At 48.7% G+C, this 17,547-nt stretch overlaps 1 protein-coding gene across 3 annotated transcripts in view; it reads right to left on the bottom strand.

Moving 5' to 3' along the window:
- Positions 1-17,547, bottom strand: part of LOC130208088 (protein NDRG3-like) — a 29,201-nt gene that overhangs the window by 1,034 nt on the left and 10,620 nt on the right. The window contains exons 3-16 of one of the 3 annotated variants that reach the window (XM_056437006.1): positions 16,220-16,252; positions 7,010-7,115; positions 6,764-6,884; positions 6,163-6,225; positions 6,008-6,068; positions 4,220-4,306; positions 3,314-3,370; positions 2,864-2,967; positions 2,088-2,153; positions 1,939-1,990; positions 1,805-1,852; positions 1,653-1,688; positions 1,500-1,551; positions 236-274 (exon numbers count right to left, since the gene is read on the bottom strand). In XM_056437006.1, coding sequence (XP_056292981.1) covers positions 236-274; positions 1,500-1,551; positions 1,653-1,688; positions 1,805-1,852; positions 1,939-1,990; positions 2,088-2,153; positions 2,864-2,967; positions 3,314-3,370; positions 4,220-4,306; positions 6,008-6,068; positions 6,163-6,225; positions 6,764-6,884; positions 7,010-7,115; positions 16,220-16,252 — 925 coding nt within the window. Of the gene's footprint in view, positions 1-235; positions 275-1,499; positions 1,552-1,652; positions 1,689-1,804; positions 1,853-1,938; positions 1,991-2,087; positions 2,154-2,863; positions 2,968-3,313; positions 3,371-4,219; positions 4,307-6,007; positions 6,069-6,162; positions 6,226-6,763; positions 6,885-7,009; positions 7,116-10,646; positions 10,736-16,219; positions 16,253-17,547 lie in introns of those variants that run through there. The other 2 variants (XM_056437008.1, XM_056437007.1) reach the window with 2 other exon arrangements.

Consider the following 17,547-nt stretch of genomic DNA (forward strand, 5'->3'; position numbering starts at 1 on the left):
CGTACACCATGCAACCGATTCTCGTAAAATTAAACAAAATATGCAACAGAAAATCCTTCCACCGTTTCAGAAAGAAACGTGACGGTGAAAGCAGCACAACAGCAGAACACAGCAATCCAACTGAAGGGGCCGAGGAAGCCGGCATGTCATGCAGCGGCTAGAACCCATGCCAAGGGGGGGGGGGGGGGTTTCAATGCCTTCTAGTCTGGCTGCAGCTCAAAAAAAACCCTGATACCTGAATCGCTGCTCAGGTGGCTGAGGAGAACGTAGGGAACTGCAAGCCATGATCAGAGAAGGAAGAAAGAAGGAGAGAGAGGGGAAGAAAAGTTGAAAAGATGGCTCTCGTGTCGCTTTATTCCACCAGAAGAACATCGACGACGGGAAAGAAACCCAAACTGGACTCTTTGATTTCCCCGACCGCTTTTGGCTGTCCTCTTTTGCGCGTTCGCGCTGCGGGGCGACGCGCCAATGAGGGAAAAGCCGCTTTCAGAAACACGCTGAGGCGTCGAGATTTATTTTCCACACTTTCTCGGCGTGAAAGCGCTCTTTTTTTCCCTTTTTCTAATCGGTTTTAATCCTGCCGTAGCATTTACTCAACGGGGGGACCTGGTGGCCTTTGGAAGCAACACTGAGGCGCTGACATACGGGCTACACCCGGGGGTGGCGCCTCCCACGGTGACGGGGTTTGGGAACGGGAGAGAGCAAAAGAGAGTTAGCGTTACAGAGAATATACACCGGACGCACAGAGACGGGGGTCATCTGTGGTCCGAAACCTACATCCACCATCTCATCCGTAGAGGCCGGTTGGTGACAGTCGGGACGCTCTGACAGAAATCAGCTTGTTTGTTTCTTTGCGGATGAATGACCTGGAAGCCTGTTTAAGAATGCACTTTGAGTCTCTCAATCTCTTTGAGATTAGACAGAGACTGCATTGTTAAACAGTTCTGGAGATGAAAGGAAAAGAAGATCACACCAGGCAAAAAAATAATAATTCACGCCCACTTCAAACAGAACAGGAAGTGAATTGCTGTTCGGCGCGTATCTCGCACTAGAAGCACTCACACCTCACCTACTGAGGCTGGTGGGGACCACACACTGCAAAGAGCAGAGAGGAGATGGCGTTAGCGTCCTCTGAGCCTGATCGGACTGCCCCTCTCTCTCTCTTTCTCTCTCTGTGACCTGGCTGACAAAGAACTGAAAGTCTTTTCATGCGCTGCTGGCCTCAGTCCAAACCCCCATCGGCAGGGGGGCTGTTGCGCAACAACTCGTCGCAGCGAAAACAATCCTCGTTTAAAAGTTCCTGTCGCGATCGCTCTCTGGCGTCAACAGGAAAGACGAAGCTCGACCACAAACACGTCACGCCAGAGGAAAGTTACCCTGTACACAATTATTGGACATTGAATATAGAGACGACTTGTTTGAACTGGTGTTATTTGATATTGAGATGTTTTTACTGACAAACCAGCAGTAGCAAAACCCCTGGGAGCATGTGTACTTACTGTAGCCCATTCCCTGAAGAAAGTACTTGAAGGCCTCGGCAAGTTTCCCCGGCTGTGAGCAGATACATTTTAAAAAAGGCATTAAAGTTAGAAGTTAATTAAGACGACAACAACAATGTAGAAATGAGCAAACTTTAAACGTGAAACACAAACCTGCACAACTTGGGGCAAACCTCCACAATCAGCCATCTGGGAGGAAAAAAAAGCATCGGTCTCATTGGTAACGTCTTCGTTCAGGGCAAAATGAATGACATCATATATTTTATTCATCAACAAATGCAAAAAAAAAGAAGAAAAAGCGTCACCTTTAGCAGCGTGGCGTTGGTTGGATTTAACCTGGAATTGCACTCCACCTGAAAGCGACAACGAGAGTCACCGCCGAGCTCGACGAACGAAAACGAACCGCAGACGCTCCCCAGAGACTCTTCGTGAAACTCACCACGGCCTCCACGGCGGGGGACGTGTCGCCGACCACCAACAACGAGGGGCAGCTGGATGGGGAAGAGAAGAAGAGGCGTGAGTATTCTCGGCGCCGTGCGCTCGGGGAGGCGAACGTTCGGCGGCGGCGTCTGGAGTCCCGAAACCTACACCAATGTGTTCACCGTATGCTCGTTCAGACCCACGATTGGCCTCTCGATATCCAGGTCCCGGCGGCTGGTGAAAGGGAGACGAGTTAGAATTTAGTGAGTGGAGCAGGAACAAGAGGATTCAGCAAAAAAAATAAAAGGAAGGCGAGTCAGCAGAAATCCAGATTTTCTGTGCACATCAGGATTTATTATTATAGCCGTGTGTCCTTTGTAGTGTTTGCTTCTGTCTATATTCAGATGTTTTACTTTGGTTTATTTGATAAGGGACAGTGCAGTGATTTTAATTTAGGATAGGAATTTATAAGCATTTTTTGCTTCGACCTATACCTTTTCAGTCTTCCTCTTTTGTATATTATATAGAATAATATTGTATTGCATTTGATTTGATTGACTGAATAAAATACACAAACAAACAAACAAATGAATAAAAACATTCCTGTAAATGTGCCAGTTAGCCAAGAGGCTAGTTTTCATCTGTAGTCTGGAGTAGAGGCAGATGTCACAAAAGAAATCTAATAATATAAGTTGTGGTTTATTACTATCTGGCTATTGATACCGGAAGAAGAATGTTTGTAAATTCACATTTCCACAAAGATAGACCAGTAAGCTTGTTTACTCTCGTTTGTTTTCAGCCTGGAGAACCACCCGTTTCGTAACAGCGGTTGCTTTCATGTTCTTTATTTTGAAGAGTTGAAAATTAAATTGTCATTTTTGAGGGAAAATGCTGTTTACGGAGCTGTATTCATGTCCAGCGTGTAGTAATGTATGGCGTCATACTATTGGTAGGAGCCGCAGAAGAGGGCCAGGTTGTCCTGGTTGATGTCCTGGGAGATGTGGAGGCGGTAGGTCTGGATCAGCTCCAGGTTGTCCGTCAGCTCGTCCTGGTTAAGTAAAACAGACGATTTCAAAATTAATAAAGCGCAATAAGGCTGCGTATATATGTACGCATCAGTCATTCAGACAATCCGTGGGATTATGATTAATACAGTATGCCAAACTTCAGTTATTAACACAGTCTGTGATATCCAATGTCACGATCTACCCGACTATATATCCAGGACGGAAATAGAATAATTATAAAAAGGTGCCGAGGGAAATCAAGAGCAGCCTCTTTGGGTTCCGTCTCACACCGTCAATAAAAAAAGGTCAATTATCTCTCGCTTATTAGGAGAAACAGAAATGACAGAGATGAGCACACGGGGAGAATGTGGTGCAGCAGAAACTCACAGTGCTGAAGTGGTGAGACATGATGATGTCCACCAAGTTGCTGGTCCATCCAGTCAGCTGCACACGGGAACAAGACAGATCCAGTTAGGGCAGAAACGAGAGCTCACGTTTTTATTTTATCCAGGTCGTAACCTCATATTTATGGCTGTATAACCACGTCCGTGTTTCCATGGAGTGAATGTACAGCTTTAGTGTTTGATTTGGACTTTTATAAAGGACGCGTTGACAGGAAGAAGTCATACTGTGGAAAGAAAGGAAACATCTCCTCTCTTAGACGTTGTGAATCGGTTTAGACAAATAATTTACGAGAACGGATGAAGTGTGGGGATTTTAATCCGTACGGGACCGAGGTCACATGGTGGTTCCGTGATTTATGTTCTCCTGAACCACCTTGGGATGTACAGTTGACATCGGGAGGACACGACAGTACCGCGCCTCCCTTGTGTCCGGCACTTGCGAAGCAAATGGTTCTACTCAAAATCAAACGGATCAAAATGAACGAACACGGTCATTCTTACACGTTTTTTGAGATCAGAGACTAGAGATTAGAGTTTTCTGACTGTTTTAAATGTTTTAAAAATCATCTTCTGTCCCTTCAAAACAATATTCTATTCACCAAAATCTTATAAATGAATATAATGCTAGTTATCAAATGTACCGGTGGTCTTAACGACTTGGTGCCGTGATTCCACGACGAGTGATCTCGTTTAGGTCTTTCATTATATAGAATATAAACGCGCATAAAACAGTGAGCTGGAAATCCTTTGGCTTAAGAGCAGGAGAGCGGTGGAACTACAAAAGGCATTTATTAATAACCGCCTCAATAATGGCCGGTTAATTATTAAAGCAACAGCTTCACGTGCGCCGAGCGACCTCCTCGGTTCACGCCGCAGCGGTAACACCGACCTTTGAAGCGGCCCAGTCGATCCAGCCTTCGGCACACGGGTCGACGTTGATCAGAACCAGCCCCTCCACCAGGGTCGGGTTGTTGAGCTGGGAAGAGAAGAGCGCGGTCAGAAACAACGTAGGCGGGACCGCTGGTGTGGACACGGCTTACGGCTTTGTCCGTTCTCTCTTCCGACCCACGGCGTGGTTCAGCCGGATCCAGGGAACTAAAGGATGTCGAGAGCTACACCCTCCCCATTAAAAGTTTGGATTCATCTATTTTTTTGCTCTGGGTTTTGGGTATTTAACCACTGCATTTGTTTTCTGAAGCGGCAGAAGGTGACGCGTGTCTGTGGAATGGAGGAGGGTGGAATCCGGGGCTTTTTAAACTAAGGACGAGCGATTGTGGATTTGCCTGGAGACAGAAAGAGGATATCAAGTGAAGTCTAATGGTGTGTTCACACCGGACGCGTCAAAATTTTGACGCGCGTCGAGATTACATGTTAAGTCAATGCAAAGCTGCGTCGAAGCTGCGTAGCTGCGTATTTTCCAGCGAGCAGCGCGTCAGACGCGTTTGAAGCAGCACGAACAGAGGGTTTGTCGTGGGGCGAACTCAGCGAACAGAGCGAGCAGACGCAGCTCGTTGACGCGCTAGTTCAAATTTCCCAACTTTGGCAGCAAAGACGCGTGAGTCATAGTTGCGTCAGCCAATCAGCGTTGAGCAGCTCCGCTCGTCATCGTCCTGCCGGTTTAAAAAAAATGGAGGACAAGATTATTATCGCCGTCTGTGGGCACCCCGAACTTTACGATACAACTCTTTATGCTTACCGAAACCGGAGCTATAAAGATAAAGCGTGGAACAAGGTCGGAGAAGCCGTGGGACTACCTGGTACGTTTTGAATGTATGTATTTGCTTTTATTCTCGCTATTTGTTGTACTTTACTATGAACCAACCGCCGGCATATGTGTTTCATGGCAGAGGAGATCTGCCGCCGGAGGTGGAAAAGTCTCAGAGACACGTATCAAAGAGAGAAGAGAGAGAGAGCAGCGAGAAGCGCAGTGGGAGTGCAGCTCAGTCCACTAAAAAGTGGAAGTACGCTGCGGTCCTGTCGTTCCTCGATCCATTTATTACTCCGCCCCCGACGCGTCTGGTGTGAACACACTTTTTTCGACGCGCGTCGAGCCTGCTGCGTCAGACGCGTCGAGAATTTTTTCGACGCGTCCGGTGTGAACGCACCATAAGACCCAGCTGGTCCAATGTTGAGGGAATACGGCGGACGCCGCTTTCAAAATGCGACGCAGCGACAGCCACTACGAATCCATCGCGGTAACCTCGTTTCTGTTCCACGCCGGTTAGAGGAAATACAATCCAGAATAAATGTTCCTCATTAATTGCAAACAAGAGCAGACTCCTCCATAGAGACTCGGGGACCACTAATCCCTACAGTCTCTTTTTTTTTTATTACCCCTGACCGCCACCCTCTCTCTCTCTCTCCATTATTCATCTCTCCAGCTCCTCTCTGTCACGTCGAGCTCTTTCTGCTCCGTTGTACACACATCGTGCTTCTTTTAGCCCCGCCGAGATGAGCGCGGGAACAAGATGTAAGCGACTTGAAGAAGGAGAGAACCGCCGAGGTGATTCGTCATTTGGGGAATGGCAGCGTGTGTGGAGAATCCTGCAGCCCCGTGTGGGCTTTAATGTTCAGTGCAACCTGGAAAAACCGTCAATTATAAAAAACAGGCAAATCTAAGAGGGGTGGGGGTGTGAGGGGTGAAGGTGTCGGCGTTGGGGTACGGATGGGGACTCACTGCGAAGCGGCTGAGGATGTACGCCCCCGCGCCCACGCCGATGGCGATCACACTGTTGACCCTGCAGAGAGAAACCAGTGGTTACCGCGGGACCGGAGACGAATAGTTAAGTTCGAGCACGTCATTATTATTATTATTGATCGGGAGCCACTGACTTGAGGTGAGTCATCACCGAGGGCAGCATCTCCGCCAGCTCGTCCATGGTCGGGTAGCGATAACTGGGGGAAAAGATGAAATGCATGCGAGTCTGAGCGAGCAGTGGGAGCAGCGGGTCACTTCCTGTTTCAACCGGAGAAACTGAAACTCGTACACATTTACACACGGTGCCAAGAAAACTAAATACAAGCGGATTTTTAGATACTGTATTCATCCCGAGGGGGACACTTCTTTGTAGCAGCAGCAAACAAGGTTACAGAACATACAATACACTAGAATAGCATTTTTCCATCCGACTCAATTAATAATGATAATAATAACTTTAATTATATAGCACCTTTAAAAACAGTATTTACAAAGTGCTCTACAGAGAATCAAGGCAAAACTAATGGAATGGAAAAATGCGAATACAAAATAAAGAACAGCAGGCAAACTAAAATAGGAGAACCGAAGAATTGCATAAAAAGGACGACATCACTTAAAAGCGGTGATATAAAAATGGGTTTTAAGAAGCGATTTAAAGTCACTGATCACGGCTCCGACATTAGAACTGATAGAAGTGTTCCCCCGACCTCGGTGCATGCTGAACCAGACACGTACCCGCTGGGGAAGGGAGGCGCCCCCTCCTGCTGGCCGGGCGCGTCCACGTGCACCACTGCAAAGTGCTGCATGATCTCCTGCATGTCCTCATAGTTGAACAGGGTGTTGAAGCACGACTTGTCTGGAAAAGTGCAAACGGTTCGGGAGTTTAGGACCCGTGTGTGTGTGTGTGTGACTAAAACAAAAAGGCGTTTCAATCACACCCAGGAGGACATTGTGCGTCGGTGCTATTCCGGGAAGACTCACGGTTGAGGCCGATGTCGTGATAGGTGAGGATGATGGGTTTGGTGCCCTTCTGGACGCCTCTCATCGTCACATGGAGAACGCCGTGAGGAGTCTCAATGTCATGCTCCTGCAGCCACAGAGAAGAGGAGGAGGGGAAAACGGTGAGAAAACTGTTCAAGCAGAAATAGAGGGTGGGTTTTAGGTAGAATAATTGCACAAAAGACCAAGTGTTGCACTTCATGCATAAATGAACAAAAGCAAGATTTAATCCTTGAAGCTCGAGCCCGATTTTGCCTCAGAACTGCAGCGTCATCCAGAAACGAATAAGAAAAACACGTGACGAAGCCGTGTGGCTGACATGTTTCTCCATTGAGACGATAACTGGCTGATAACTTTTAAAGTATAAAAGAGGGAACTAGATCCTCGAGCATTCTCAGTCATGTCGGCACAACACGGAGGATCAACAGATGGAACGTGTCGTCAGAGAGAAACATCGTCCGTGTCCATTGGAGGTGGTTTGAACTATTTTTGGGTTGCGGCAACAGGGACAATAGCAGAAGCCGCGGCAATTAATTGAAGTATTATTTTATTCTTTAGACTTTTTTTCTGATAACGATATAGCCGTATGATTTTTTGAATTATATCGCGTGGACTTCTTTCCTTTATGCCGCAACATCATCTCAGCCAAGCTCAAAGCAGGTTCTCACCACAACGGACTAGATTGAAAGAAAGAAGAAAGAAAGAATGAATAAAATCTTTTTGAAACGCCAGAACTAAAAGCGTGGACAACGATCAAGACGCGCGTTCCGTAAAGTAAACGCTGCATTTAGGGTTTCCATCTCCGATTGAGGATGCGAAGCACACGTTCGTTGAACCTTCGGACAAACAAAGCACCGGATGGGCGGTCGGCTTTTTTAAAATCCTCGGGTCTGAGAGGCGCAGAGCTTTCATAAGCATGACTCTGCAGAAAACGACCGTCTTTGCAGAAAGACGCGTTCGCATTCAATCACGCCGGCTTCGTCCCCTCCGTCGCTCTCTTTTGAATACATTTATTTCTCGAGCACGAGGTTCACGAGTGCCTCACACTGAAAGCGCATCAAAAGGCTTCTGGGTAATTTCCACTGACTCAAGAAATGGGGATGAGTGTAAAGATGACACGGCAAAAAATAATCAGAGGCTCTCGTGAATGTTAGGAAGTGACAAAATTAGGAAGTGATGATATATACAGGAAGTGCGTTTCCAGACTTCCTTCCAAATCACAGCAACACACACACACACACACACCTCAAGGTCAGCATGACTTGGTGCTGCATACAAGGGTGTGCTTGGGTGTGTGTGTGGGAGTGGGAGAGTGCTGCTCAGAGCCTGGGTGGGGCCCAGCGCCTCCCTGGTTTCAAGGCCCAGTGGTCATCAATAATGAGAGAGAGAGAGCCCTGGCGGGCGAGAGACACCAGTCATGTGACTCGTTTCCCCTGCATGCGTGTGGTTTGACGGACGTGTGTCACGATCTCGCACAACACGGCCTAAAAGGCACATTCGCAAGGACACGGCTGAGGCGATTTGCATCTGCAGCCTGTAGTGTCACAAAAGAGGGGGTGAAGGGAGGAGATGGGGGGGGGGGGGGGGGTCAACGAGTCAGCAGCAGAATGAAATATTTTCATTTGCGTGGGCGTTAGACGCACAAAACTATGCACATGAAGCGAAACCCCCGCCGACTGGTACAGTCTGCCGATACTGAGATACAACCTCCCTCCCCGAAACGGAATAAACCCAGAAGAACGTCTCCTGCTCGCCGACAGCCTCGCGTTTTTCTTTTCCCAGATAACAAAGTTATTTCGCAATATCGGCCTGGTGCGAGACAGCACGCGCTCGTGTGTGTGTGTGTGTGTGTGTGTGTTTTAGGGGGTGGGGGGGGGGGGCAGCAGAGGAATACAGACAGAGAGAGGAATCTCATCATGGCTGCTGTTGCTGCTGATTTTGTGTTTTATTTGCGACAAGGACAGAGTCAAGGACATTCTAGAAAAGAGAGGCGTTGTAGAAACGGAGGCTTTTTGCTCTTAAGTAACAAAAAAGGCACAACACATTTGTGCGTGTACCTGGCTTGTGTCTCGTGTGTTGGTCACGCGCCAGAGAAAGCAAGCGTGTACGCCCCACCAGTAATAGCGAAATAAAATAAAAAAAGGTCATGACGACATACGGGAGGGACGGATAGAACAGGGGATGGGGAGTCTGGAAGTGGAAGGATGGAGCGTGAAAGCAAGCGGAGAAAGAGTGAAAGAGAGAGAGAACACAGGAGGAGTCCTGTGTGACTAACAGAGGTTTGTGCCCGATTATAACAGAAGGGGCGCTTTGCTTTTAATTCCTCGTGCTTTTTCCGGCGACGTCCTGGCACGAGCGAGCGTGGAGAATCGTGCGGAAAGAAGGAGCTCATGGCGTAGTTTAAAAGCCGTGTCGATCTGGGAGCGCAGACGCACATGGAGACGCGGCGGCGCGGGGTGGGGCCGCGAGCCGGGACGGCGAGAGGGGGAATAAAGAGAGGGCGCACTGCAATGGCAGAGAGCCCTTTTCCCCTTTGAATTCATGGTGGTTAGGAGTTGGACAATAACTGTGTGTTTGGAGTGGCTGTAGATGAGACAGGAATACTGAGTAGGGGGTTTGTGCTTTGAGGAGAGGGGCACCCAGGAGGTCGACCGGGGGGGGAACATGGAGCCAGGCACTTGGGTTTGGGCAAGGGAGGTAAAAAAGGAGAGCAGTATGTCATGCTGTTCCTCTTCCCGCAATCCCTCCCTTATCAATCCCTCCTCCCCCTCCTCCCTGTTTTTTTACACGCCCTGTGAGGAACGACTATCACCCCTGAGAGCGGCGATACGGGGCGAGAAACGGCAAATTAATTCAACGTACACACACACGAACATATCAGACGCACACGCCTCTCATGCACGTTCTCCAGGTACGTACGTGCCCCCCCCCCCCCAACCCCCCCCCGGCTCTGCTTCGTCACCAACACCAGCCCGTGTGGAGCATGCATGAGTGTCATCGATGCAGTGGGTTTAAACTATAAACTCAAAGTCCCTGCAGGGGGGGGAGAAGTGGTTTTGGTGTGTTGTCGCTAAAGTGTGTGTGTGTGTGTGTGTGGGGGTCGGGTGGGAAACGAGTGACCTCCCTGCCGGTTTTCAGTAATAACAAAATAAGGAACACGCTCTGCACCATCCACAGCCGCTCGCATGGAGGACACACATTCTTGCAGCTATGGATGAACACATGAGGTACACATCTGAGGTACACACTCCTGACACACAAGTACCAACAGTCCTCCTGATAGAACCCGTGTGGAGTGACATGCATGTACACATCATTTAGTTGTGGAATTTACAGAAAGACACTTCGAGCACTACACACACACACACACACTGAACAAATGTTTACCCCACGCTAGCAGCTGCCCGGAGAGAAAAAGCCCAAAAGTCTAAGCCTTCTGCTGAAGGCGGTGACAAGCGAAGCCAGGACAGACCCCCCACCGGCCTTTCCCACGCTCGAGCCAGCTGCTGCCCCCTTCTTTGGGGAAACCGGACTCCATCCTCCACGCCTAATTTCAACCAGAAGCTGCAAGGACCCGGCAAGGTGTGTCAAGGCAGGCGAGATGCGTGAAGTCACTCACCACTCCATTCCCAGAGCATGCAAGCTGGTCCAGGTCCAGAATAGCTGACATGTTTTTCCCACGCAGGAGAGGAGTGTGTTGTGCTATGTGTGCTGGGCAGCTTTGAAGACCTCCGAAAAGGAGGAGGAGGAGGAGGAGGAAGGCGGGCTCGCTGGTAGGAAGGGAGGGATGCAGCGCGAGGAGGCGAGAGCGGCAGCGACGGGGGGAAGACGAAGACGAGAGGGAGGAGAGAGACACGGCGGATCGAGGAGGAGATGGGGAAATAATCTGAATGGAAGCAGAACAGGGGGTCTGGTGGTGGGAGGGGAGAGGGGTGTGTGTGGATAAAGATGCAGAGAGAACGAGAGAGAGAGGGAGGAGAAGCGACGGAGGGGGAGGAGAGTGAGACTGCAGTTTGTGCTTTAGTAGTCGCAGCGCGTCCGTACAGCCACCGGCGCGTCTCATTGGATTGCGGCGGGTCAGGTGGGTAGAGGGAGAGGGCGGGGCTTAGAGGAGAAAAGAGAGATGTGGGGGGGGGGCGATGAAGAGGGGTGAAGGGGTTTAAACGATGCAGAGGAAGGCCGCCGACGTCACACTGATGAAGCGAGGAGGCCGACTTGACAGGACCGCGTACCGCATCGGCAAAATGGCTGCCGGGTTCACTTTAGCGTCACCTTGCCGAGGAAGAGGAGCGAGTGACCTCGGCGGCCGAATGAGAATCACCCTAAAACATGAATATCCATAATCGGACCCGTTAATAACTTCTCTTTGAAAGAGAGTTACTCGGCAGCAATAGGTGTGCTGCAAGTGTAAAGCTCGTGGTGTTCTGACCCGCAGCTCTACGCTGACCAGGAAATGAACCCACAATGCACTATTTGTATTCCCATCGACAGCCCCGACGTGAAAGTATCTTTTCCTTCAGAGTGGCCTCTGAATCATTTGATCCTCATAGTTTATTGATCTCCCCCCTTTTTCTGCTCTCCTCTGCCAGCAGAGCGAGGCGTCGCGCCTCCGCTCGAGACGGGCTGCTCCGTGCAGCCAATGGCACGCGTGCAAACGGCACAAAGCGGGCGGGATCACGAAGAGGAGGGGCACGCGATTGGTCGGTCGATTGTTGCAGCACGTTCGGTTGGTTTCTCCTCTAAATTCAATCCCCGCCCGAGTCGCTGTGTCCTTGAGCAAGACGCTTAACCCCGAGTTGCTCCCTGTAGCTGTGTCTATGAATGCAACATGATTGTAAGTCACTTTGAAAAAAGCGTCAGCTAAAGGAAATGTAATAACATGCAGTTCAGACGAATAAAGTAATAGTTATGAAAAGTACATCCAAGTATGGTCCACACAGAGGAGAGTTTTAGCACAACAAATGATGTATATTTAGTTCCCGTGATGACAGACTGTGTGTGCAGTGATGCTATGCCAGATTATGGGAGCCCGTTATTAGTCCCGTGGGCTCATGGAGACGATGCGTCGTGACCGAACACAGCAGCAGGTCGGAGTCACGTCTCAAGACGGGAGAGACGCGCTGGTCCGTTCAATGCGGAGCGCTGCAGCCACAGATTCAAACACGTCCGAGAAACACAAAGAACGGAAACCGCAGCAGCTCGTGGAAACATTTGGTTTTAAAACCGTCGAGCGCACGCCACTGCACAGCGCGTCACAAGGTCACTGTGATCCTCTTTGACAGACGGTGACTGAGCGACCCCTGTGCCCTGTACTACATTTACCCCCCCCAAAAAGAGACAGCACGATAAACACGTCACAGACTGTGGGCCTGCAGCCACACACAGGACAGACTTATGGCGCCCTCTGCTGAGCTTCATGAGACGGTGAGGATTTAAAAAGCCAAAGACGCGACTCGGCTGCAGATGAGTTTCATCTAGTCGGGGCGACGTCTAAAAAGAATAATCCAATAAGGGACATTCATGAGCTCACGAAACATTTTGGGGAGAAAAACATCCAGATACATCGCGGCCGTTTTGCTCCCCACAGCAAAACCCCCCCCAACCCTTGAGATATTCTATTTAAACATTTAAAAACAGTCAGCCATTTCTATTTCTGGGAGGTAAGCTCGGTGTTCTCGGGTAGACGACGCCGACTCGCACCTTCCTCCACCGGTGATGTAAGCGGGAACATCTGAAGAGAGACACAAGACTGCAGCACCACACCCTCCAGTCTCTCCTCTCTGACCACACCTCGCCACCACCCACCACTCCACCCGCCGGCTCGCTCCCCTCGTGCAGGTGCGGGGCGGACTGCGGTGGCTGCAGTACCCAACAACCGCCTGCGGTCGGCGCTTCAGTACCACGCGAGAGGAGAGCGGGCTGGATTTGTCCTCCATCTGCTGGAATGTCACACCGTCGCTGTGATGGTGGAGGGCGAGGACGCCTACCCCACACACACGCATACTATATATTCATAGGAAGCCTTGTACTGCATGTGGTCTCCGGTCTCTTTCTTTTTATTTTTTTTACATTCCAGTGAAGCTCGTGTCATTTCATGGCAAACCAGGAAGACGAGCCTTTTCCAACACAAACATGCACGATATTTAAATACCAATTCCTGTTACTACCCCCCCTCACAACATACACTTTGACTTGCAGGTAAAGCTCTGATAATAACACTGAGTCGTGACAGTGTGAGTCGGCGTGCAAAAAAACCAGGATCATGAAACTGAAGCAGCTAAATGTGATTTGGTCTTCATTGATTTGATCAAATATACACACTGACACGTGCTTCAGCTGCTGCTTTGTCTAAGGAAAAAAAAGACCCTTTATCATTATGTATTCCATCTATGAAGTAGCATTATTTCAATGGACATTTTTACAAATACCCATTCAGTAATCTGCAGTTTAAGGCTATGACCATGACCGTGTGAGGTCAAAATGGCTGCCATGGAAATGAGGTCAAATACGCCGAACCCCCAACACCGCCGAGACGAATTCGAGGACACGTCTGTCTGTCAAGCGCAACTGCAGTATGCCTGGATTACATTTTTAAAAAGAGGAAGAGCGGAAAGACGATGAAAATACGAGCGCCCGTGCGATGGCGCCGTTTTTCTTCGGTCTGTGAACGTTTTCGTGACAAAGCGGGACCGGAGCGCGGAGCACGTCGGCTCCAGCTAACGTGCTTTGCTCTCCTCCCCTGCCTGCAGCAGCTATTTTTAGCTCGGGTGGGATGCTGGAAGCAGCCATGACTGCAGAAAGTGAGAGCGGGATGAGAGATTTAACCCTTTGCAGCCGCGACGATGCTCGTGAAACACGCGGCCGAGCGCTCGCCGGTGGGAAGTCGATCCTCACGCACGAGTCCATGCAGGGAAAAAGGGAATTGCGAGTCAATCCCATCCCCCCCCTCGCATGCCAAAAAAAGCCATCAAAGAAAGGCATCTGGAACAAAACGCTCAAGGATAATATACAGGGCTCCAGACTAACTTTTTTAACTAGGAGCACAGTGGTCCCTAACTTAAAATGTTAGGGGCGCAAGCAGAAAATTTAGGGGCGCACACAGGGTTTTCCTGGGTCAAAATTTTTGGCGCGCTGTGCGCGCACCATCTATTCATGCAGTCGAGATGTTGAGTGAGTGATCAGCAGCTGGCCGCTCTGCCGTGATGCGCACACATTCGCGCACACGGGTGAGCACACTCCTCACTAGCACCCCCTCCCCCCGTTAACAACTCTTCTCGGCTCGCCCAAATTTTCTCTATGCAGGAAAAACCCTGCGCACAGTATAAATCGACTTGCAAAGTTTTCCCATCATTTCTACTGTATTACTGATAAATAATTTGACAATATACAATCTTATGCCTTTTTGCCTTCATGAACTGCAAAACATTCACAACAGAGAACTCTTCAGAAGTTACTGTATTGAGTTTAAACATATTTTAAGAAAGAACATACCTTGAGCATGTGCATGTTGCACTTCGATGTGGCCAATCAAAACATTTGTTGGTTTCTAGAGATGCACCGATCAGGTTTTTGGTGCCGATCACCGATCACTGAAATCAGTATCTGCCGATCACCGATAATACCGATCACCGATCACGGTGTCGATTGAAGCATTCTATTTTTTGTGTAGCATTATTGCTATGAGGACTATGAGGAAATACATATATAAAGCAACTCAAACATTAAAGAAATTACAGATTTCTTTAAACATTTAGGACTTTTACTTTGAAAAATGTCCTAATTGATACATTACAATTGTTTGATTGTTATTGTAGGGGATTTCAGATATGTATGGAACACATCTGCATCATTCATTTCCTGGAACTCTTGGGGAAATCTATATACAGGACTTTTCTTAACATACACAAGTCTGACAAATTTTTATAAACCCTTCCTTGGTCCAGTAAAAATGTTCTAATGTTAGCATATGTTAAGCTAAATCTCAGAAACGATCTCTAAAGATACAAAATCAGTTCATTGTTTACTTTTATATGTTCGTGTATGATTTGTCGACATCTTATTTTGAAAAACGGATGTTGTTTCACGTGGTTCTTTAAGCTAACTTTGCAAAACCGGATGTTGTCACTTAAATCCTTCCGCTAACTTTCTCAAAACCCTCGCGCGCTCCCAATCGAATGTGTTTACCGTGAGCATCTCTAGGGGCAGACATGTGAGAGTCGGCTGAGTCGACCCAGAGATTCAACTCGGGGGACGGGGACGCCGCTCGGTGGTGAGGATCCCCTCTGACCTCTCACTCTGCGGCCCTCGCCCTCGTTGCGTCTCCGTTGCGGTTTGCCTCTTTTCACACATTAGCCCCCCCCCCCCTCTCACACACAGGCCAGCCTTCTTCTTCGGTTTTCGTCTCCTTTCTTCTTCTTCTGGAGTTAATGTCGGTTAGCAAACCAGTCATTCAGGCATTACCGCTAACTATAGTGGGCTGAAGTGTAGAACAAGTTTGTCAGCAACAAAAATATTTAATAACAAAAACAAAAAAAATCTGCTAATTTACTGGTCGCGCATGCGCGAGTTGATGAAAAATTTACTCGCACTGTGTCTAATTTTAGGCGCAAAATGCGACCATTTGGTCGCAGTCTGGAGCCCTGATATACCATTTTTTCTTGAATGATAACTATTCTCCATTATCACATGAAAAGACAAGCACAGATTCTTTCACGCAGAAACAATCACACAAACAAACACCATCGTATGACTGTGGACGACGCCAGCTGACAACTGTTAAACAATGCGTCTAATCGATCTACCTCTTCCTGACATTTACTAGAAGAGTAGCCACTGTAAGGCTCTCTGAATAAGAAGAATATACACTTTTATTAATCCCCAAGGGGAAATTAGTTCTCTGCATTTAACCCATCCTTAGTTATTAAGGAGCAGTGGGCTGCGGTGAAGCGCCCGGGAAGCAGCTGGGGGTTCAGTGCCTTGCTCAAGGACACTTCGACTTGCAACTAATGGGGAGAGCGGGGATCAAACCCACAACCTTGCGGTTGCAGGACGGCCCTCTTACCCCACTGAGCTAAAGCCGCCCCATAAGGCAGGGGATTGGACAGTACAGAGGAGAATGGGGCCATGTTCAACCCCCTCCCACTACAGCGTCTCCTCAAACCACCATCAGTGCTTCGTGTGAGCGCCACTCACCTGGCAGTCGAAATCTTGAAAGTTTCGTGCATTCTGCAAGAAAAGAAAAAGAGGGGGGGTCAAAATAAAGCATCGGCTCATATGCCATATCCATACAGCCAATAATAATAACACATATTGTACTTGTGTAAAACAGCTTTGAGGTTTCATGTCGACTAGTATTGGCTACAATTTCCGAATAGAGTGATTCGGTGCGACAACCTTCATGTCGTGGTTTTCTATAGGTCCAACTGATTGCTCAGAAAATTGTCCATTCTGATCACAGCTGTTTTTTGAGACAATGATGTTGTTCTATGCACCTTAAATCATCCTCATTGCCACTGTAGTTTTCGCTATCATAACAATTTCACTGTAACACGAGTAGCGTTGAAGCGTTCTTCCAGAGTGTCGTCTTAGTGGCCGTTTTGTCTTCACACAGACGGCAGGAAGCTAAAGAATAGATGGGAGAGTGGGCCACAACAATAAAGAAGGACTCTAGTGGGAGGGTTCAATCGTGAGGGCCGGACCAGTCGGGTAGATATTGGTGCAGAGGCAGATGGTGGCTTTAAAGCACTACCTTTCTTCTTCTCCTTTCTGCTGAATTAACCGTGCAGCAGAAAACAGAATAAAAACACGTCTCTGGCCAACGGTCCACACTATTCCAACGCTGAAGTACCGATTCAGAATCAGCGTAGTGTGCCTATTGCCTCTACAAAATGATCAGAGACAATGAGACGCCTCTTTCGTCACTGTTATCGCGTCACCATCTCCATCTGCTCTACGGCCTCCTGGCTTGCCTTGTGGCGGAGCCGGCCACTAGGTGGTGTGAGAGGTCAGCATCCGTAATCCTTCATTCAGCCGTTGTTATTGAATGGCGTATCGGTCTCGTCACACGAGACGTCTACAATACGCAGCATGCGGCTGCTCAAGGTGACATGTGTTCGTCCTCCACGAACCCCCGCAATCCCCTCAGACTTGGTTCCTCCCCCCCCCCCCCCCTCACTTCTACTGCGAGGCCTCCTGATTGTCTGTGACAGCGGCCTGGGGAGAGAACAAAACGGTCCTTCATCAGCTAATCAGCTGTTGAGACGGAGCAGACAAGAGGAACACAGAGGCGGCCAGAAGAGCTTTGATATTCCTTTAGTTGTTTTTTTTGTACCCCCTCCTCCACACTCCCTTCCTTTTTTGTGTGTGCAGTCGCTCACTTGCTGCAATCTTTCAAGCTATTAAAAATAAATAGTCTTCCTTCTCCTTTGATCTCTCCTCCTCCTGTGTCTGTCTTTTCTGACTCTCTGGTTGTCTCGTGTTCAACACCCTGCTTCTCTTCTCCTCTCCCACTTGCTCTCTCC

The sequence above is a fragment of the Pseudoliparis swirei genome, chromosome 18 (assembly GCF_029220125.1).
Source record: "Pseudoliparis swirei isolate HS2019 ecotype Mariana Trench chromosome 18, NWPU_hadal_v1, whole genome shotgun sequence".
NCBI lineage: Eukaryota > Metazoa > Chordata > Actinopteri > Perciformes > Liparidae > Pseudoliparis > Pseudoliparis swirei.